The sequence below is a fragment of the Peromyscus maniculatus genome, chromosome 22, assembly GCF_049852395.1.
Source record: "Peromyscus maniculatus bairdii isolate BWxNUB_F1_BW_parent chromosome 22, HU_Pman_BW_mat_3.1, whole genome shotgun sequence".
Lineage (NCBI taxonomy): Eukaryota > Metazoa > Chordata > Mammalia > Rodentia > Cricetidae > Peromyscus > Peromyscus maniculatus.
The window spans coordinates 11,745,075-11,767,281 of record NC_134873.1 but is presented as its reverse complement, the minus strand read 5'-3'; the positions used below and the strand labels follow the sequence as shown (position 1 = coordinate 11,767,281).

The following is a 22,207-nucleotide window of genomic DNA, read 5'->3' as shown; positions in this document are numbered from 1 at the left end:
TGAGACCACAAGATTTAGTGCCAGAGAGAACATGGTGTGGTCTGTCTCTAAGTTCCTTGGCCTGTCATTGTCTAATCCAGACACCTGGGAGTTTGAGTACAAACCCAGCCTAGCTGCTGGACTAACCCTGCGGCGGCAGCAGGTACATCAGAATCAGCTCTGAGAAGCAGGTTATCCAAAATGGAGTTACTTTGTCTCCAGGACTTAGCACTTCCTTCCTCATACCTGGGTACCAGAGAACCAGTTAGAGTCACAGACATATTCTTGGTAGGGAGCCTGCCAGTATCTGGAATACTGCAGGAAAAGTGGTCTGATTAGCCTCTAGCCGAAACCTAACACCCCTACAACTAACTCCTCAGGCAGCCAGATCCTAAACCAGCAAGGATATACATTCCTTCGAATGATATGTCCCTTACTTCCCTCACATCCTCTAAGTCATGCATTAAGGAGACTTCTTCCTCCAAGTGCAACCTCTTCTTTCCCCACACCCTTAAAATAGATATCCTTGCTCTTTCTGAGCAGTCCCAAGTTATTTTCTTTCAGGTCCCACCATTCTGTTTGACGTTAAATCTTCTGTCCCTGTCACTAACCTGGCAGAAATGAGTATTTTCTAAAAAGATGCCTTAGTTTTAACAGTACTAAAACAATGAACCCCAACCAGGCGGTGGTGCCGCATGCCTTTAATCTCAGCACCAGGGATTCAGGGCAGGTGGCTCTCTGACTTCAAAGCCAGCCTGCTCTCAAAAAACCAACCAACCAAACAAACAAACAAAAACAAACAAACAACAACAACAACAACAACAAAACCCCAAGAAATTGGAATTTCTTCAGGAATCTCATGTTGGGAGAAGAAAAGGGAGAAGAAAAGCCTGGGCCAACCAGAGGTGGAGCTTTTCTCTCCAAAAATACTTCTCTCCTCTAAGAAAGAGATTGTCATCCCCCTAGATAGGATGACAGTTCAGTGATGGATGGGATCACACCTCATCCGGGACTGCTTAATGTGTCCTGGTCCTCTATTTAAACTTCCATCTCACTGTAGTTATCCTAAGATGGACTGTTGGGGGTCCCTGGATGTTTTTGGTCCTCTTTCCAACATGGCCATATTGCATAATTCTCCTTTTTCTGCTTTTTACTATTAATTCGCATGTTTTAAATGTCTTCACAAGGCTGCGTGGCTGAACCGGGCTTCAGATAGATACTGTGACCTCCAGTTTAGTGACAGCCACCAAGAACAATCTGACTTGGTGTCCCTTTTGAATCTGATCCTTGCATATATCTGAGGGGGCAGGCTGAATTGTGTAGCACCGGTTGTCTCTCGAGACTGGCCATTTGGAGTTATGTAATGTAGAAGACAGCAGAAGTCATTGGGTCAAGTTAGGCTTGGTCACTGTTAAAGTATGGGAACTTTCGCGAGTATGTCTGCCTCTTTCTGTCTATAAATTTCACTTTCTCTATGCTTTCAATAATTGTGTTCCTTTATATATATATATATATATATATATATATATATATGTTTCCTATGTTACTGACTGAATATGGGTAGGTAGAGAAATCTGCTTCATTCCAAATTTCTGAAGTGTGATATATCAGTCTCTCTTTTATTCCAATGAAACCTGGTCTGCCTTTTGTTTTCTATGATGTGGTGGGCTGTTGCCATAGACACTGAGTCTGGAATTCCCTGAGCACATCTGTAACCCCATTGGAAGGGGAGGAAGCAAGAATTGCCCGCTGAGTTAAGTGCCTAGTCAGGAAAGCCGGACAGGCTCTGCTTGTGCCCTTTCCCCCTAGTGGAGCCAGTGTGGGTCCAGAGGAGTAAGCTGGGTTGTTTGGGCAGGCTCCTGCCTGGAATTCCTGACCTGTATCTCACTCGGCCACATGGGTGTGCTCCTCCCGTCACTTAAGCTTTAAGAGGCGGGTTTGCGGCTTGATGGCCAACCAGGCAAGTTGTTTTGGGATGCATGTCCAATGAAAAATCCAGGCATTAGGAAGATGGCCGCTACATATCACTGAGACATCCCTTTTTGTCCTTGCCATATTTGGGATCTGGGTTCCTCCGACTGGGGAGGGACTCTCCAGGTTTCTCCCATCCCTTTCAGCCTCCCCTCCACTGACAGCAGGAACCCCAAGAGGATACCAGGACACCATGTCGCTGGAAATGGTTTGTTCGGCCGGGTGTGGGAGTGTGGTGCAGCTCTAGTCTGCGGATGAGGATGAGTCTAGACTGGCTCTGATGAGCCTCGGAGCGGGGATCCTCCTGGGTGGAGCTGGGCCAGCAGCCAGAGCCGCTGTCAAGTCCCTGCTGAGTGCTCAGTGCAGCGGATGCATCAGTGCATCCGCAGTGCCGAGTCTCCGAAGACGGGGCCGTGTCGTGTCGGCGGAGGTTGGTGGAGACCAGGTACACAGGTTGGGAGATCCTACACCAGAGGAGAAAAGGGGTGTGGTGACCCCCGAGTCCTTGTGTGTGTTATGTCACAAACATACAGGGACGTGTTGTGTCTTTTTACACTGTCACGATTTATTAAATAGCCAATAAATGATTTTTTCTTGCCTGCGGTTTTCCACGTAAGCCTGATTTTGCTTACTCGCAGACCGTGGGCAATCACAGCTCTTTTATTCCAATCGTAATCACTAATATTAAATCATACATTAACACTTCACACAAAAATAAACCAATGTGCAGGTTGTGGAATGGCTAAGTGTTAGGCTTGGGAGCCCAGAAAGCTTTCCTGAAGTCCAGGCTTTGAGCCACTGCAGGGACCAAGAAAGGTCTGTTGGGGACCGAATAAGTCTCATCAATCAACCGTACAGGAGAAATTGCGCTGAAACCCAGGACAAAGGCAGGGGTCCTTGCCTGTGGCTATTTCCCGGCTCGTGACAGCTGACCCTGTAATCATTGTCACGCTTCGTACACTCTGGTCTTGGGGTCGCTTATAGTGCCGTTGACAAGCGTGTGCGTCTGGTGTTTTTGATAAAATTTGGTATGATTTCAGGAGTTGTTTATTGATGCAGTGAGTTTGTGCCTCCTTGTACGCTGGCAGATAGTGGCTGTTTGCTCTTTCTAGGGTCTTATGCTTAATATTCCAGTGAATCAGGTCAAAATTGTTGCTTAATAAAATGGAACCATTCTAGGCTTGGCACAAAAGCTGACATTCCCTACAGCATAAATTAGCCACAAGCAGTCATCCTCTTTTTATCATCCCATGTCTCACCCATCTCAGTGGCACATCTGCATTCCCAAGGAGACTTTCATGTAGTTCTGGTCTTCTTCCGTTGCTGTAATAAAACACTCTAAAAGCAGCATCGGGAAGGAAAGGGTGGATTTGGCTAATACTTCTAGGTCACAGTCCATCACTGAAAGAATTCAGAGGAGAGACTCAAGCAAGAACTTGAAGCAGAAATCATGGAGGAACACTACGTGCTGGTTGATTCATAAACTCATGCTTAACTAGCTTTCTTTCTTTCTTTCTTTTTTTTTTTTTAAAGATTTATTTATTATGTATAGAAGAGGGTGCCAGATCTCATCGCAGATGACTGTGAACCACCATGTGGGTGCTGGGAATTGAACTCAGGACCTCTGGAAGAGCAGTCAGTGTGCTTAACCTCTGAGCCATCTCTGCAGCCCAACTAGCTTTCTTATACTCCCAGGACCACCAGCCTAGGAGAGGTGCCTTTCACTGTAAGCTGGACCGTAGGGTGCTGGAACTATCCAGACAATCCTCCACAGACAGGCCCACATACTCATTTGATTCAGATAACTTCTCAATTGAGATTCTCTTCTGGGATAACTGCTGACTGTGTCAAGCTGGCAGTTAAAGCTAACCAGAACAAGGATTCGAGGCAAACCTTCCTCTCAGTTCCCTGACCTGTGCCCTTAGGCCAAAGATTCTGAGGACTGATGGTGAATCCCAAGTCCTCTTGACGTTGTCAGGCTAATGGAAAGGAAGATCCACATGCACGGGGTCGATGCGGTTGGCCTCTATCATCATTGTTACTTGGTTTCTTTCTAAATATTGTTTTAAAATGGAAAGTCCTGATGGAAATAAGCCAGGACAGTACGTGAAGGAAGTGTTGTGACAGGGAAAGCCCTAAGTGCTGGGTCCGCAAGCTTCCCTACGGTTAGGCTAAAGAGAACTGTCCTTAAACAAGAGCAAACAAAACATAGGAGAGTCTGATGTGCTAGGGGGTGCCACAGTTAGCCTGTAGATTAGAACAGTTTTCTCTGGGGTCATCCTGTCTTTTGGATTACTGTCAAGGATTGATGTGAGCTGGCTCAGACTAGCAGTGGGTCCATGATGACATGCCTAGAGAAAGGAGACACACTTCAGGAAAATCTGCCTAAGCAAGCATTTTGTGTGTCGTCCAGTTCAACTGTTAACTGTTGAGGCTAAATGTGGGAATTTGGAAAGCCTTATTCTGGGTTTCTCTGAGTAGCCTGTATTTATCTGTCCAGATAAATATATTATTTCCCAGAGCTAAGGATATCAATCAGGTTTGTTCTTGTATGGATAAACACTCCCTGCAATTTTTTGACTGTATTTATTTATTTATTTATTTATTTATTTGTAACTTTATTTTTTTAAGACAGGGTTTCTCTGTGTAGCCCTGGAACTTGCTTTGTAGACCAGGCTGGTCTCGAACTCACAGAGATCTGCCTGCCTCTGCCTCCTGAGTGCTGAGATTAAAGGCGTGCACCATCACTACTTGGCATAGACTGTCCTTATTTTAACTGTTGTTAAGAGCTCCAGAATTTGAAATGTATAGATTCTCATTGCCTTTGTTTCTAGTTTTCCTTAATGTGTGGTGAAGATTGTCTGACAAGATCAGCATCTACCAACATCTGACCATAGATGATTAGGAAATAATCTTTAATTATAGCTAACTTTATCATGTATACCACATTCAAGTTTTATCTCCTATAAAGGATTTTTGTATCTTACTTTTCCTCTTTGTGACATATTTAAGCTTTCTGGCTTTGCCCTCACAGCTTTAAAAAATGTATTTTTTGTTATTGTGGGTGTGCTTGTGAATTCAAGCACGTGCATGCCAGTCTCCTAGTGGAAGCCAGAGGACCACTGTTTAGAGTCACTTCTCTCCTTCCACACTTATGTGAGTTCCAGGGGTCAAAGCCAGGTGGCCAGGTATGCAGGGTGCGCACCTTTAGTCGCTGCACTGAGCCATATTGCCGATCCACGCACTTCTTCTTCCCTTAATTTATTCATTTTTATTCCATCAGCATTGGTGTTTTGCCTGCATGCATGTCTGTGTAAGGGTGTCATATTCCCTGGAACTGGAGTTACAGACAGGTGTGAGCTGCAATGTGTGTGCTGGGAATTGAACCCCGGTCCTTTGGGAGAGCAGCCTGTGCTCTTAACGGCTGAGACATCCCTGCAGCCCCTCTCCCTTTCTTCCTTTCTTTCTTTCTTTCTTTCTTTCTTTCTTTCTTTCTTTCTTTCTTTCTTTCTTTCTTTCTTTCTTTCTTTCTTTCTTTCTTTCTTTCTCTCTCTCTCTCTCTCTCTCTCTCTCTCTCTTTCCTTCCTTCCTTCCTTCCTTCCTTCCTTCCTTTCTTTCTTTCTTTCTTTCTTTCTTGTCTTCCTTTTTGTTTTTTGTTTTTTGAGACAGGGTTTCTCTGTATAGCCCTGACTGTCCTGGATCTCACTCTGTAGACCAGGCTGGCCTCGAACTCAAGAGATCCGCCTGCCTCTGCCTCCCAGGTGCTGGGACTAAAGGTGAGCGCCACCACTGCCCAGCAGCAGTCCCTTTTTGCTTTAACATTTTTTTTTCCAAAATTATATCGTCTTTAAAGACCTTTTTAAAAAACTTGGTGATTTCTTTTTGTCTTTCAGAATGCCTCTAAAACATGTTAGTCATCCTTAAGATACATGATTAATTATTTATTCATTTTTTTCAACTGACTTTAACCAACATGTTAAAGATTTAAGTTATCCACCAGGCAATGGTGGCACATGCCTTTAACCCCAGCACTTGGGAGGCAGAAGCAAGCGGATCTCTGTGAATTTGAGGCCAGCCTGGTCTACAGAGGAAGTTCCAGAACAGCCAGGGCTACACAGAGAAACCCTTTCTCAAAACAAAAAACAAAAACAAAAAAAGATTTAAGTCCTCTTACAACAGGCAGTTAGAAAGTGTGTTTTTGTTTAAAAAGGACTACTTTTAAGTTTGGCCTGTAAGGCAACAAAAAATTAGTTAGAAAACTCTAGCATCTCAGTCTAGTTTGGTATCCATCGCTTTTCTTGGAAAGTTGAAAGCATAGAGACAGCCTTTGTCTTAACACTAGCTGTCTTAGATTTTAGAGCTGCAGAGCATGAACCATTTCCACATGAGGCCTTGCCTGAGGACCAGTTAATTCCTAGGAAACAATAAGAATCTTTTTTTTAATATTTATTTTTATTTTATGTGTATTGGCTTCTTGCCTGCATGTATGTATGTGCACCACACGTATGCCTGGTGCCCTTGGAAGCCAGAGGACAATGGATTCCCTTGGAAGTGAAGTTACATACAATTGAGATCTGCCATGTGGGTGCTGGAAAGCAAACCCCAGTCCTCTGGAAGAACAGCCAGGGCTCCCACTGCCAAGCCTGATATCACTCCAGCCCACCGACAACAATCTTTGACCACCTTACACGCTAAGAACTAAGGTAATGACACAGAAAAGAGACCAGCCGTATTGGTGCATACCTCTTTGCTCTGAACTTCTTCCCATTAATAGAAACTCGTGTCATCTCCCAGAAAGCAGATTCATATCACCAGACCCTTTTTTGTTCTCCCAGGAAGAGCCACGTTGATGTATAGAGCTGGTCTTTCACTCTCAGTGTCTCTGTCGTGATTTCCAGAATCAGCGTGCTGAGATTTAAAATTCTAGCCACATTATGAACTAGGAAATACTTGGACTAATTTAACTTATTCATCTTATGAGCCATTCTGTTTTTGCACATACAATATAAAAATGTAAGCACGTGTAGACAATATTATATTCATATAGCCATACATAAAGATGGTTTAGATAGAAACATTTTACTTCATTTATGTAGACTTATAATTTGTGGGTCCTAAGCTAGACTACTAATTTGAATTTTTTCAAAAACTATTTTATTATTTTATGTGTATAGGTGTTTTGATGCATGTATGTCTGTGCACATATATTATTCTTTTTGACAAGATGTCTTTTTTGCTTGTTTGTTTTGTTTTTTCAAGACAAGGTTTCTCTGTGTAGCCTTGGCTGTCCTGGCACTTTGTAGACTGGGCTGGCCTGGAACCCGCAGAGATCTGCCTACCTCTGCCTCCTGCATGCTGGGATTAAAGACGTGAGTTCCCGCCCCCACCCCCCCCCCCAGCTCAATCCCTTAAGAAACATACTGTGTCTCATAAGCACTCTTGGCCTTCTCAGTGGTTGCTGAAGTTTCCTGCGGGACAACTCAACCTGAGTGGGGTTCAGGCCTGTTTTCTGTTTGCCGCTCACTCTACAGTGTCCCTCAAATCCTTCCTGTCTTTTTGTCCTATCTCACTATCTTTTCCTTTTTTACGTTAAAAAAATCTCTTACCTCTGGATAAAACTAGTTCCTAATCTCACGTCCTTCCCCACCTAAAAGCCTTTTCCTTCTTTTCATACTGGCATCCTTTTAGCATTTCTCTTCTAAGCTTCACAGAATGACTACTTAGGCCTCTTTGAAGATATTCTAGTTCTGCCATACATTGCTTGGGCATTGGTGCCATGTGACCCCCCCCCCTTAATTCTGTGTCTTTCACTTCTTTGAAGTCAGCACTATGTGGATGGCACGGCCAAGTTTTGCTGCAGAGGGTGGAGCCTCTGAAGCTCACAGGCAGCCTTGGTCAGGTGCAGTTTTGTACTCAGACACATTTCCTACTGTCCTAGCGCAGCATCGGAGGACTTGCTTCAGGGGTGCTGATCTCAACTACAGCTCCTTTCTCAGACTTCATGTCTCCAAAGTTCTCACAAGCATGGCCCCTGAACCCTCTTTGAATCAATCATTCAGGGGATTTTCTAATCAAAAGTTCAAAACACTTCTCTATTCCTCCTGTATAAGTCAAGGTTCTCTAAAGAACAGAACTGATAGAATGGACACACACAGACACACACAGAGACACAGACACAGACACACAGACACACAGACACACACACACACACACAAGCACACACACGCGCACACACACACACAGTTATAGACTGTGGTCCAGGTAGTCCAACTGTGGCTGTTTCCTGATGCAAAGGCCAAGGATCCAACAATTGTTCAGTCCATGAGAATGGATGTCAGCTGTCCTAATCTGGAGCTGGAGTCCCAGGGATGTCCTAGAGAGCTGCCAGTTTTTGGTCTGCATTAGAATCCCAGTGGTGTAGGCTCCAACACCAGTGAAGGAGTGCCTCAGGAACAGGACAGATGAGCTTCCAGTGAAAGTCGGGTAAGCAGGTAAAAGGCAAAAGCTTTCTTCTTCCATGTCCATTTATGGAGACTGATGCCAGATGGCATGGCTCAGATTTAAGGTGGGTCTTCCACCTCAAATAATCCAACCAAGGAAAGTCTTTCACCATTTGGGTTTCATTTAATTCTGGATGTAGTCAAGTTCACAACCAAGATTAGTCATCATAAGTCTACCCCTTGTCAACTTTAATCACAATCATCCCCTTATGACTGAATACATTAATAAAAGCAGTCAGGCAGTAGTGGCACACACCTTTAATCCTAGCACTTAGGAGGCAGAGGCAGGTGGATCTCTGAGTTAGAGGACAACCTGGTCTACAGAGCAAGTTCCAAGACAGCCAAGACTACACAAAGAAATCCTGTCTCAAAAAACTATAAATAAATAAAATAATAAAAACAATAGCCAAGCCATAATTACAACTAACATGATATAAGTATCCCATATACAACCACAAATACAATTATATTTTAGAATAGGTGACAATATCTCTTGAAGGGCATTCTTTTAGTGTCTTAAAACTTAAACATGATAACCACTAGCATTATCTTGATGTTACATTACATGATAAAGTCATAGAGGAAAGAAAACACAAATATCTGTTTAATATATTTATATCTATGCACAACATATTGTTATCAAAACAGGACAGAAACACTCAAGTTTATTTTCATTTCTGTGAAGAGACATCATGACCAAGGAAACTTAGAGAAGAGTTTCAGAGGTGAGTCCATGACCATCAGGATGGGGAACATGTCAGCAGGCAGGCAAGCATGGCATTGGAGCAGTAGCTGAGAGCTTACATGTTGTCACAACAACCACAAGGCAGGACACCAACTGAAATGGCATGGGCTTTTGAAACCTGAAAGCCCACTCCGAGTGACACACCCCCTCATACTGAAAGACCCCCGAAGGCAGTCTTCCCTCTGGAGAGACCCTCGCCCAGAGATCACACCGAGACCACGAGTCAGATGCAAACAGCAAGAGGCTTTATTCAGGAACACGGGTACCCGGGGCAACACAGTCCCTCAAGAGGCTCAAGAGACTGGCGCGCCCACGGGCTGGAGTGGAGGGTTTTTATAGGGTCTGGCAGCAGGAGCACGAGGAGCATGGTTTACAGGGTTCTGATTGGACGATTCAAATGAGGCCAGGTTCAAACTCAGGACAGCTCGTGGTTTTTCCCCGAGCTTGACACGCCTGCTGTCTGGCTCCAAGTTGTTTTTCTGACCTTTAGTACCCTTTTCTGGGGCCAGGTGGCCGGCCGTAGACACCCTGTGCTTTTCAGACCTTACTCGAAATGGCGTTAGGCTAAGCTAGTATGCTGGGGTCTTTCAATACAAGGCCACACCTTCTAATCCTTCCCAAATAGTTCCACCAAGTAAGGACCAAACATTCAAATATATGAGGCTATAGGGGCCATTCACATTCAAACCACCATACCTCCCCAAACCAGTTTTAAAGACCAAAGAACCACATAGTCCAGTTTACAACAGCAACAGCCACAGTTCTCAGTACCAGTTTTTGTCTTAGTTCATTTTCTTGTTACTGTGGTAAAATGCCCTCGAAAAAGCAGGTTAAGAAAAGAGTTTTTTCTCTGGGTCCCAGGTCAAAAGTACAGTCCATCCTAGTGGGGCAGTCAAGAATCACCTGGTCACATCACCTACAACCGAGAAGCAGAGAATGCTGAATTAATGCTATCAGGGATGCACACAGTTCACCAGTCCCTCCCTAGGGAGCAGTTCTGCCCATCACTAAGGTAGCTGCTCTCACATCAGTTAATCAAAATAACCTTTCACAGATCTTCTCGAAGACTAACTTTAATATAGACGACTACACTTAGGTATGCCCAGAGTTTTGTCTCCTAAATTTTTCTAGACTAGGTCAAATGACAATTAGCGGTAACCACACTTCTTTTTTTTTTTTTAATCCTCCATCACACTTCTTTTTTTATTTGTTTATTTGTTTTGTTTTTGTTTGTCAAGACAGAGTTTTCCTGTGTATTGCCCTGGCTGTCCTGGAACTTGCTATTTAGACCAGGCTGGCCTCAAACTCAGAGATCCATCAACCTCTTCCTCCCAAGTGCTAGGATTAAAAGGTGTGTACCACCCTTGCCTGATACCATCACACTTTTAGTAGTTATAGAATTTCATGCATGTCTATGAGAGGGCACATGGTAGTAGGAGCTGTTTATTTTTTCATTGTTCATTGCATTCCCAAATAAAAATGATAATACTAATTTATTAGAAAATGAATTACCCTTAATCGGTCCTGTATAAGTTCTTGTACTGTATTGTGACAAAACTCCTGAGAAGGGAACTTCAGAGAGCAGGGGTTTATTCTGGATTTAGTTCAAGGTTGCAATCTCTCATACAGGGGGAAGCTTGACAACAGGAGTTGGAGGCAGCCGCCCACATTGATTGAATCTGCAGTCAGAAAGCAGAAGGCAATGAATTCCAATGCTCAGTTAACACTGTCCTCTGAATTCACTTTCCTGCAGCCTAGTGAATGGTGCATCCCACATACAGGGTAAGTCCTTCTGCCTAAAATGTAAAAGATAATCCCAGACATACATAGCAAGAGTCTTGTCTACTAGGTGAGTTTTAGATTCGGTCAAGTTTAAAATCAATAGGTACCATCAGGTCTTTAAAAAAATAAAAATGATTATTTTGTTTTATTTTATGTATATGGTTGTTTTGCCTGAGTGTACATCCATGTAATGCGTGTGTGCACCTAGTGCCTGCAGAGACCAGAAGAGAGGGTTTGATTACCTGGAATTGAAGTTGCACAGTTGTGAGCTGCCTCACAAGTGCTAGAAATCAAATCCAGGTCCCCTGGAAGAGCAGCCAGTAATCTTAACTGCTGAGTCATCTCTCTGGCCTTACATCACAAGTCTTATCAAATTATTGTTTAAGAATACTCTATGAGAAAACAGGTACACACTTCTAAATGTTGTTTATAGTGAATCATAGAGGCTCTATTCAAGTCCCTAACAAGTTGTGAGAAGAGTGATTCAATACTATCCACTTGTCTTAGTCACTGTTCTATTTCTGTGAAGAGACACCATGACTATGGCAACTCTTATAAAAGAAAACATTTTTTTTCTTTATTAAGAAATTTTCTACTGCCTCTACATACCACCCACAGATCCCACCTCCTCCCTCCTCCCACCTCCCAGCCCTCTCTCCCAAGCCACCCCACATCCTCACATCTCCCAAATCAAGGCCTCCCATGGGGAGTCAGCAGAGCCCAGCACACTGAGCCTAGGCAGGTCCAAGCCCCTTCCCACTGCACCAAGGCTGTGAAAGGTGTCACACCACAGCCACTGGATTCCCAAAAGCCTGCCCATGCACCAGGGATGGATCCTGATCCCCCTGTCTGGGTGCCCTCCAAACAGTTTGAGCTATGTCCAGTCCCATGGGGGCTCCACAGCCACTAGTCTACAGTTCATGAGTTTCCTCTAGTGTGGCTGGTCATCTCTGCATGTCTTCCCATCATGATCTCGACGTCCCCCACCTGCAGAATCCCTCTTCTCTCTCATTGATTGGATTCCTGGAGGTCAGCCTGGTGCCTGGCCGTGGATCTCTGCATCTGCCTCCATCAGTCACTGGACAAAGGCTCTATGATGACAGTTAGGGTATTCACTAGACCGGTCACCAGAGTAGACCAGTCCAGGCACCCTCTGGACCACTGCCAGCAGACCAAGGTGGGGTCATCCTTGTGGATTCCTGAGAGCCTCCAGAGTACCCTGCCTCCTCCTATTCCCATGATGTCCTCGTCTATCATGGTATCTCCCTCCCTGCCCTCCCACTCTGTCCCTGTTCAATTCAACCTTCCCATTTCCCTATGTTCTCATCCCCCATACCTCACCCTCGGCCACCCCCCCACACCCAGTCCGCTCATGTAGATCTCATCCACTTCTCCTTCGCTGGGTCATCCATGTGTTCCTCCTAGGGTCTTTCCGTTAGCTAGCCTCTCTGGAGCTGTGGGTTGCAGTCTGGCCATCCCTTAAAAGAAAACATTTAGTTGGGAGTTTGCTTATAGTTTCAGACATTTAGTCCATTTTCATCATAGTAGGGAGCTGAAGCAGTAACTGAGTGCTACAACCTGATTGGCAGGCCCGCAGGCATGGGGGAAGGAGGGGGGAGGGAGAAGGAGGGAGGGGAGGGGAGGGGAGGGGAGGGGAGGAGAGAGGAGGGGAGGGGAGGGGAGAGGGGAGGGGAGGGGAGGGGAGGGGAGAGGGAAGGGGAGGGGAGGGGAGGGGAGGGGAGGGGAGGGGAGGGGAGGGGAGGGGAGGGGAGGGGAGGGGAGGGGAGGGGAGGGGAGGGGAGGAGAGAGACTGGGCCTGGCAGGGGCTTTTGAAACCTCAAATCCCACCCCAGTGACACACCTCCAACAAGGCCATATCTACTCTAAGAAGGCCCCACCTCCTAATCATTCTAACCCTTCTCAGCCACTCCCTAATGACTAAGCATTCAAATATATGAGCCTATGGAGACCAATCTTATTCAAAACACCATAAAGATTCAACATTCAGAAAATATAGAGTCTAGCCAAATGGTTTCTCTCTGGTAATACCATGGAAATGTAGTATGGATTCTGAGAGAAAACAATGATATAAAAGTCACATAAGCTTGGCATCAACTGTTTAGGAAAGCTACATCATTTTTATAGTTATATAAGAAGGAATCACTTTTAATCACAGGTCCCAGATACCAAGAGAAATGAAATGTTTTCCTTTAGCATTTGTAAGAATATGTAGTTTTTTTTTTTTTTTGGTTTTTTGAGACAGGGTTTCTCTGTATAATTTTGGTGCCTGTCCTGGCTCTGACTCCCGAGGTCTGGGATTAAAGGTTACCCGGCAAAAGTGATTTTACAAGGCTTTTTTTTTTTTTTTTTTTTTGCTTTTCAAGATAGGGTTTTTCTGTGTAGCTTGGGAGTCTGTCCTGGAACTCACTTTATAGACCAGACCAGTCTAGCCTCGAACTCACAGAGATCCGTCTTGAATTTTCTTTGGGACATTAGATAATCAGAATTTGTTATAAAAGTTGTCACAGTGACCCAGAGGACAAAGAGAAATTAGCACAGCATATGAGGGCAAAGATGGTCCTATTCTGCTGTTACTTTACCCAACTGTTCCAATCTACTGTCAGAGTTACTGTATTAGAGAATCTTGGTATGTATGAACGAACAGTAAGAGTGTGGTGACCAGCTGGGCAGTGGTGGCACACGCCTTTAATCCCAGAACTTGGAAGGCAGAGCCAGGCGGATCTCTGTGAGTTTGAGGCCAGCCTGGTCTACAGAGTGAGATCCAGGACCGGCACCAAAACTACAAAGAGAAACCCTGTCTCAAAAGAAAGAAAAAAAAAAAAAAAGAGTGTGGTGACCAAGACACTAAGACAACTTGAACATATATGGAACACAATGTCACAATAACTTCTTATGAGCTCTGGATAGCTGGTACTGTGAGGTTCATCCTTGTGGAAATATATGTGTGTTCTTTTAGGAGTCAGTGACCTTTGAGGATGTGGCTGTGCACTTCACCATGGAGGAGTGGATTATGCTGGATCTATCTCAAAAGGACCTCTACAAAGATGTGATGAAGGAAATATTGAGAAACATGGTGTCAATAGGTAAAGACATAATCATTCTCATAATAAGTCAATCAAACAAAAGTGCTTCTAGTTCATCATTGTTGCTGCATGTACTGAAATATGGCAAAGAAACATTTGGATATACTTACCTGACAGGGGAGACACCACAATCAGGAGGTGGTCTTCCCAAAGTGAGACTCATCCATTCCACTTGTTATGTGCTCACTCCTGTGCTTTCCCCAAATGCAGAAAACTTGACTGTATAATTTGTGGTAGCAGGAGACTGTGTTCACACTCTGTCCTGAAAAAAGGGGGGAAAGAAGAGGGTAAATATGTGAGATGGGGTCACTTTATACCATGAATTTAGTTGGAATCTACTAATGTTTTTACTATAATATCATGATCCATAATGATTTGCCTTGATCTGTATTTTAGGAAACATAAGGAAACACCAAAAGATTGAAAATGAATACCAAAATTCTGAGAGAAAACAAAGGTAATCCAGTTTCCTCAAAGCTTATGGTGTCATGGGACATTTTACAAAAAAAGGTAAAAGATACAAATATATCAAGCTTCAATCTGAGTTGATCTCAGGAAATTGTCTCCAAAACTGCCAGTACGTTCCACATCATCAGTAAGAACATCTCAGATATTCAAGCATTGGAAACAACTGGAGTATCATGATGCCAGGTTGTGATACTTTATCCTACTTTATATTTTACTCCATATACATTATAGAAAATGAAATGTCAGTTTGTCTACAATCTTGGGTATCAGGTGCATATGAAACAAAAATAAGATTACTCTTTTAGACTAGAATTAATAATTGAGATACAAATAGGCAGGTGTGGGGCCACACCTTTAATCCCAGCACTTGGGAGGCAGAGGCAGGTGGATCTCTGATCTAGAGACCAGCCTGGTCTACTTAGTGAGTTTCAGGCCAGCCAGCACTTCAAAGTGAAATCCTATCTTAATAAATAAATAAATAAATAAATAAATAAATAAATAAATAAATAAATAAATAAAAAAGATAACTCAATATAGACATTTGTCTTAGTTAGGGTTTCTATTGCTGTGAAGAGATACCATAACATGGGCAACTCTTATAAAGGAAAACATTTAATTGGGTCTGGCTTACGGGTTCAGAGGTTTAGTCCATTATCATCATGGTGGAAAGCATGGTGGCATTCAGGCAGACAAGGTGCTGGAGAAGTAGCTGAGAATTCTACATCTGGATTCACAAGCAACAGAAAGAGAGAATGTGACACACTGGGCCTGGATTGAGCATCTGAAACCTCAAAACCCAGCCCCAGTGACACACTTCCTCCAACATGGCCACACCTCCTCCAACAAGGCCACACCACACAATGGTACCATTCCCAGTGAGCCAGGGGGAGCCATTTTCATTTAAACTACCACAACATTCAAGTAGTTCAAAATGCAACATGATTTTCATTATCAGTATTGTGAATCAAATTGTGCACAATATTGAGTACTGAAATGTGTATTTAAATGTGAAATATACATTTAATGTTTGTCAAGCATGGAAACACTATAACTTCTCATTGGTTTATTATACTATTGCTTTTTTATTATAGCTACCCTCAAATCATGCTGCATAGCATTCGGTCAAAATATGTTCAAGATTCTTATGGTACATAGAACCAGTATTCCTACTGGTAAATCATTAATAATCAAACACTTTCATTTCTTACAGCTGTCAACTGGTAGAGAAACTACATGACTGTAAAGAAGGTCATAAGTGTGCAGAAATCTTCAACTTCTCTATGGAAGGCACTGTGAACCATAAATTTTATCCAGGAGTACACATATGTAAAAGAAATGAGTTTGTAAATGTAATCATTGGCCATTTAGCTCTAAGTGTCCAGCTAAAACCTAGGCCAGGGCAACAATCAAATGAAGTTCAGGAAAGTGGAAAGGAGTTGGATAATAATAAGGAATCTGAGAAGACCTCCAGCTCTCCCCCATCTTTTCAGAAGCATGAAAGTACTGACACTGCCGAGGAATCTGATAAAAATAAGCAGTCTAATGAAGACTTAAGCCCTGGTCAAAGTCATGAAAGGACTACGGCTGAAGAAAAACACCATGAATGTAAGCAGTGTGGGAAAACTTTTACTTCCCTCAGGTCCCTGAAGGGGCATGAACATCATTACCATGCAAAGAAATCCTTTGCATGTAAGCAGTGTGGGAAAGCCTTCCCTTTCCCCAGTTCCCTGCAAGTACATGAAAGGATCCACACTGGAGAGAAGCCCTATTTATGTAAGCAGTGTGGGAAAACCTTTGCGTATTCCAGTTCTCTTCTAAGACATGAAAAAATTCACACCGGCACAAGTTCCCATATGTGTCAACTATGTGGGAAAACCTTTACTCGTTTGAATTCTCTTTTAAGGCATAAACTAATCCACACTGGCGAGAAGCCCTATGCATGTAATCAGTGTGGGAAAAGCTTTTCTCGTTCTGCTTCCCTTCAAAGACACACAAGAATCCACACTGGAGAGAAACCCTATGTATGTAAGCAATGTGGGAAAGGATTCATCACTTCTACTTATCTTCAAGTACATGAACGAACTCACACTGGGGAAAAACCTTATGTATGTAAGGAGTGTGGGAGTGCCTTCATGCTTTGGACTCAATTTCAAAAACATAAAGTAACTCATAGTGGTGTGAATCCCTATGTTTGTAAGCAGTGTGGGAAAGCTTTCACTCGTCTGGGTTCACTACAAATACATGAAAGAATTCACACTGGTGAGAAGCCCTATGTGTGTAAGCAGTGTGCAAAAGCCTTCTTGTCTTTGAATCAGTTAAGAAGACATGAAGTAACCCACAATGGCATCAAACCCTATGAGTGCAAACAATGTGGGAAGGGATTTATATCTTCTACAACCTTTCGAAGTCATGAAAAGATACACAGTGGAGATAACCCGTATGTGTGTTCACAGTGTGGGAAAGTTTTGAGTTCTGACAGTGCTTTGCGGAAACATAAAATGATTCACACCGGAGAGAAACCTTGTGTATGTAAGCAGTGCGGTAAAACATTCACTCATTTAAGTTCTCTTCAGTATCATGCACTGATGCACAGTGGAGAGAAACCCCATGAATGTAAGAAATGTGGGAAAGGCTTTAGGTCTCTTAGCCACCTTAAAAAGCATGAAAGAACTCAACACTGAATAGAAACTTTATGCATGTAAACAATATGGGAAAGCCTTTACTTATTCTCATTGGCATAATGTTTACACATTTTAAATGGCTGGGTTGCTTTCGCATAAGCAACCTCACTCTGAAGATAAGTCTACCAATGTGTGAAAGCCTTCTATCATACTGATTTCTTTTTTTTCCCCTACTGATTTCTTAAAAAACAAAAACAAAACAAACTTGAAACAGCCACAATGGAGGGGAACTTTTTAAAAAAAAAATAACATGGAAATGATTTTTGTACTAAAAGTTTTCTTCAAGTCCATGAAGGAAGTCACACTAGAGAAAAGCCCTAGGAATGCAGGTGGCGTTTAAATCTTTGCAGTCCCAGATCATGGCAAAGACATGCCGCAGATTATACTGCAGAAAACCCTGTGCATGTCTGCAGTGTAGAAACTCGTCACTTCTTCCCTGCTTCCTCCAAATAAGTCAACTAGAGGGGACTAGAGAGATGGCTAAGCAGTTAAGAATGCTGCCTGTTCTCCCAGAGGACCTAGGTTCAATTCCCAGCACCCACATGGAAGCCTACTATTGGTTCTAATTCCAGTTCCAAGGGATCTAATGTCTCAGTGGCCCCTGTATGCTCATGGTACACAGACAAATTACTCATGCAGGCAAATTACCCATATTCATAACAATTTTTTAAAAGGTCACACTGGAGAGAAACCCTTTGTATGTAGGCAATATTGGAAAGCCTTCCATTACTGCTGTTCCTTTCACAGACATGAAAGGTCCTACCATAGAATAACCTTAAATACAGATTTTTTAAAATTTAGACTTATTTATATTATTTCACATGTATGAGTGCTTTGCCTGCGTGTATGAATGTGTGCCACATGTGTGCAGTGCCTGCACCACCATGAAGAGGGCCTTGGAACCTCTGGAACTGGAGTTACAGATGGTTGTGAGCAGTCCTGTAGGTGCTGGGAACTGAACACAAGTCCTTCGTAAGCACAGTGAGTGCTCTTAACCACCGAGCCATCTCTCCAACCCAGGAGCTAATTCTAGACTTCTATTTCCAAAGTTTGCTTTACAAAACAAGCATAAGCCAAGTACATGAGATGAGATGACAACTTATATCCATGGAATGGAGACTGGTCAGACCCACATTTGAAAAACAAAACAGCTGTAGAAAGTACACTATCATGAAATGGTTTTGTAAGGTTTCTTAAAGCAGCAATCTATAGTTTAATGGGTGATGTCCTTTTGCATTAAATTAGGTACATGTTTCTACTTGTATTATAAATTGTGTAGGTTCATGTGGTGGACTGACATTTACTTGTAACATGTCAATATGCATAAATGCTTTTTTTTCAAAAATTGTGATTAATTAAAAATGACTTTTTGAGAATATTGGAATATTTGCACTGCTTTCATATGCCTAGTTCTGGCCACTTTGTCTGTACTTTTATTCTTTTTCATGAACAAAAAAAATTTTGAAATGTATGTATGTATGTAAGACCATGTGCTGTATGCATATATGTTTGTGTGTGTGTGCACATGTGTCCGTGTTCCTACTGAAGCCAGAATAGTAATATCAATGGGTGACCTGCTTTACCACTCTCTCTGACTTATTCTCTTGAGAAAGTGTCTCTTACTCAACTATGAATTAATCTGGCAGCCCGCAAAATCCAGCTGTTTACCCCTCTCCACTCCCCATAGGGCTGGGTGTATGGGCATGATTGAAGCCATGGTTGACGCCATTCCCAGCTTTACATGAGTGTTAAGGATTCAAACTCAGGTCCTCAGCTTGCAAAGTGCTTTTACCCACTGGGCCATTGACTAAACCCTTTAAACCATATTTCTATTGATTTTATATTGTTTCTGTTTTGCATATGTTTATTTTTCTCTCTTTGCTGTTTATTTTCTAGCATTACTTTCTTGTATGTCTGTGATGGTTGGTTTTAATGCCAACTCGCCACCAATTAGAAACACCTGTGGGTGGACCCTCACTGGAAGAACTGTTCTGATTTTCTTGATTGATGTGGGAAGATCCACCCACTTGTAGGCTGCACTTGGGGGTCCAGATAAAAAGCGTGGAAGGAAGAGCATCTTGCCTTCTGCTCACTTGTCTATTGCTCTTGCTACCTAGTTCATGTGCGCTGCTGCAATTGATGTTTACTTCATCCATATCAAACCTAGTGTTTCCAAACTCATTGTGGCTAGGGAAACACAGTGCTTCAGAAAACTTCTAGGCACCTTGTGTCAGACTGGGACTGCTGAAGCCTGTCCATCCACACACTGACCCTCCACCCACTCACCCACCCTCTGACCCACCCACTCACTCACCCACCTACTCACCCACCCTCTGACCCACCCACTCACCCACCCACTGGCCCTCCACCCACTCATCTACCCTCTGACCCACCCACTCACTCACCCACCTACTCACCCACCCTCTGACCCACCCACTCACCCACCCACTGGCCCTCCACCCACTCATCTACCCTCTGACCCACCCACTCACCCACTCACCGACCCTCCACTCACTCACCCACCCATCACCCCTGAGCGCTGAGGCTCCAGCCTTAAGGACCTAGAATGACTGAGTTTTCAGCTCTCCGGTCACTCTGCTTTTGTCACTACTTTAAAGCTGACTCAATTCCATTTCTCTAGAGATGTAGTGTCCTTTTAAGGTTGAACTATTTTAAAATTGTTCTGAAAACCTTTTTTTTTTTAACTATTAAGCAAGATACATATATTTTAATTATATATCAGGTCTTGCTTACAAGTTTATTAAGTTTGTGTTGTATGGCACATGAAGGCCTCCTCCATCTCACAGAGATCCACCTGTCTATGCATCCTGAATGCTGGGATTAAAGGCCCAATAGGCTGTTTTTATCAATGGGACGTGGAGGTAGACTCCTGATTGCCAAAGTTTTGTTCATTGCTGGAAGGAAGCACAATGTGGAGGACAAACTTAGGCTTGAGGATACTGGATAAGGTTGGAAGGGATGAGTATCCATATACTAGGCTTTTTCTTTTGGGTCACCAATCAGCTCTCAAATCATGACACAGAGACTTATTACTAGTTTTTAATGCTTGCCCTAGCTTCGGCACATTTCTTTCTTTCTTCCTTCTTTCCTTCCTTCCTTCCTTCCTTCCTTCCTTCCTTCCTTCCTTCCTTTCTTCCTTCCTTCTTCCTTCTTTCCTTCCTTCCTTCCTTTTTTTTTCTTTCTTTTAAAGGAACGTTTTAACTTTTTTTTTTTTTAAAGATTTATTTATTATGTATAGAGTGTTTTGCCTGTATGTATGCCTGCAGGCCAGAAGAGAGTGCCAGATCACATTACAGATGGTTGTGAGCCACCATGTGGTTGCTGGGAATTGAACTAAGGACCTTTGGAAGAGCAGCCAGTGCTCTTAACCTCTGAGCCATCTCTCCAGCCCAGGCACATTTCTTTTAACTGAAATTTAACCTTTATCTCTTCATCTACCTTATTAACTTTCTTACTTCTGTATATCTTACTTTCACTGCTCCGCTCTGTCTCTCTGTCTGTCTGTCTGTCTGTCTGGTGTCTTCCTGGCTTCTAGCCCCAGGCATCTCCTTCTCTCCTTCTTCCTCTCATTCTTGCTTCTTCTCTCAAGCTTAGATTTCTCCTCTATTCTCTCTGTCTTCCAGCTCCGCCTGTCCTTCCTCCTGCCTAGCTATTGGCCATTCTGCTCTTTATTAAACAAATCAGGTGCCTTAGGCAGGCAAGGTGAAACAAATGCAACACAGTTTTACATTATTAAATAAATGTAGCATAAACTGTGTACTTTACACAGTTAAAGTAATATTCAAGGCTGGCCTTGAACTCACAGAGATCCTCCTGCCTCTGCCTCCCGAGTGCTGGGATTAAAGGTGTGTGCCACCACTGCCCAGCCTAAAAGAAAGCATTTAATTACAGGCTTGCCTAGAATTTACAGGCATGGCAGGGAGCATGCAGCATGCAGACAGACATGGTGAGAGTTTGGATATTCTCATCTGTAGGCAGAGAGAGAGACTCTGGGCTTGGCATGGGTTTTTGAAACCTCAAAACCCACCGTTTACTGACATGTCTCCTCAAACAAGGCCATGCGCTTCATTCTTCGAATCCTTTCAAATGGTGCCACTCCCTGGTGACTAAGAATTCAAATACGTTAGCCTATGGGGGCCGTTCTTTTCAAAGCACCACGTGTATTAAACATAGGAGACCAAAAGTGAACGTTTCACACACATTGTTTTTCTGTCACCCAATGTCTGCTCTGTTTTCACACCTAACATTAGTATTCCACTTTTGCCAACAAGTTGATATCTCACAATTCCATGGAAACATGACACTACTTGTATGTAGTTCTGACTCCAGAGGCTTGAGTTCCAGTCTGCCAAGACAACCCTCATTTCAGATGCCAGCAGAACTCATATGTGTCCAGCGAACACTGTTCAAGCCACTAATCCATACTGGGTTTGTGGAGGTTTTAGTAACCAAAAGAGGCTTTAGTGCAGCCGTTCAGCTTGTGGGTCAAATGACCTTTTCCCAGGGTCACATATCAGATATCATTATGATTCATAACAGTAGCAAAATTACAGTTATGAAGAAGCAACGAAAACAGTTTTATGGTTGGGGGTAACTATAACATGAGGAACTGTATTAAAGGGTCACAGCACTAGGAAGGTTGAGACCACTGCTCTAGTAGCTTTGGAGGAGGGGGGAGGGGGTGGTTAACACAGAATGAGGAGAGGTTGGTGACCCCGCTTGGGGGTCATGAGGTGCTCCGTGGTAGGAGACAGGTGCTAATGTCAATAATTGTGTGGTTGCTTCCTGGGGAGACATTACAAACTTCCATTCAAACCAGATAGGGCATAGAGAGGAAACCAAACCTACCAAGTCTACTTCGGTGAACCCATGAGCTTCCAGTGGTGATTTACAGGAGCACAGGGGATGCAAATTCATCTGCATCACTGCAAAGCCCACCCCAGCAGAGATCAGGGT

At 43.3% G+C, this 22,207-nt stretch overlaps 1 protein-coding gene and 1 non-coding gene across 3 annotated transcripts; both read left to right on the top strand.

Moving 5' to 3' along the window:
• Positions 1 to 2,011: 2,011 nt before the first annotated feature.
• Positions 2,012 to 18,611, top strand: LOC102925117 (uncharacterized). 2 transcript variants are annotated; one of them, XM_016009558.3, is made up of 4 exons: positions 2,012 to 2,158; positions 13,955 to 14,081; positions 14,478 to 14,538; positions 15,760 to 18,611. In XM_016009558.3, exons 1-4 carry the CDS (start codon positions 2,144 to 2,146, stop codon positions 17,228 to 17,230), a joined length of 1,674 nt encoding a protein of 557 aa, XP_015865044.2. In that variant the 5' UTR covers positions 2,012 to 2,143; the 3' UTR covers positions 17,231 to 18,611. The 2 variants fall into 2 exon arrangements, with proteins under 2 accessions (XP_015865044.2, XP_076415063.1); XM_076558948.1 differs by lacking the exon at positions 2,012 to 2,158 and having other exon boundaries at positions 14,478 to 14,732.
• Positions 14,184 to 14,346, top strand: LOC121825207 (U1 spliceosomal RNA). Its single transcript, XR_006067338.2, has one exon. It is a non-coding gene; the product is annotated as a U1 spliceosomal RNA (small nuclear RNA).
• Positions 18,612 to 22,207: the final 3,596 nt, after the last annotated feature.

Excerpts from the sequence above, each read along its gene's own strand:
- LOC102925117 (XM_016009558.3), top strand. Across the intron at positions 14,082-14,477 it reads GAGAAACATGGTGTCAATAG|GAAACATAAGGAAACACCAA; the intron begins GTAAAGACATAA and ends TCTGTATTTTAG. Across the intron at positions 14,539-15,759 it reads AATTCTGAGAGAAAACAAAG|CTGTCAACTGGTAGAGAAAC; the intron begins GTAATCCAGTTT and ends CATTTCTTACAG.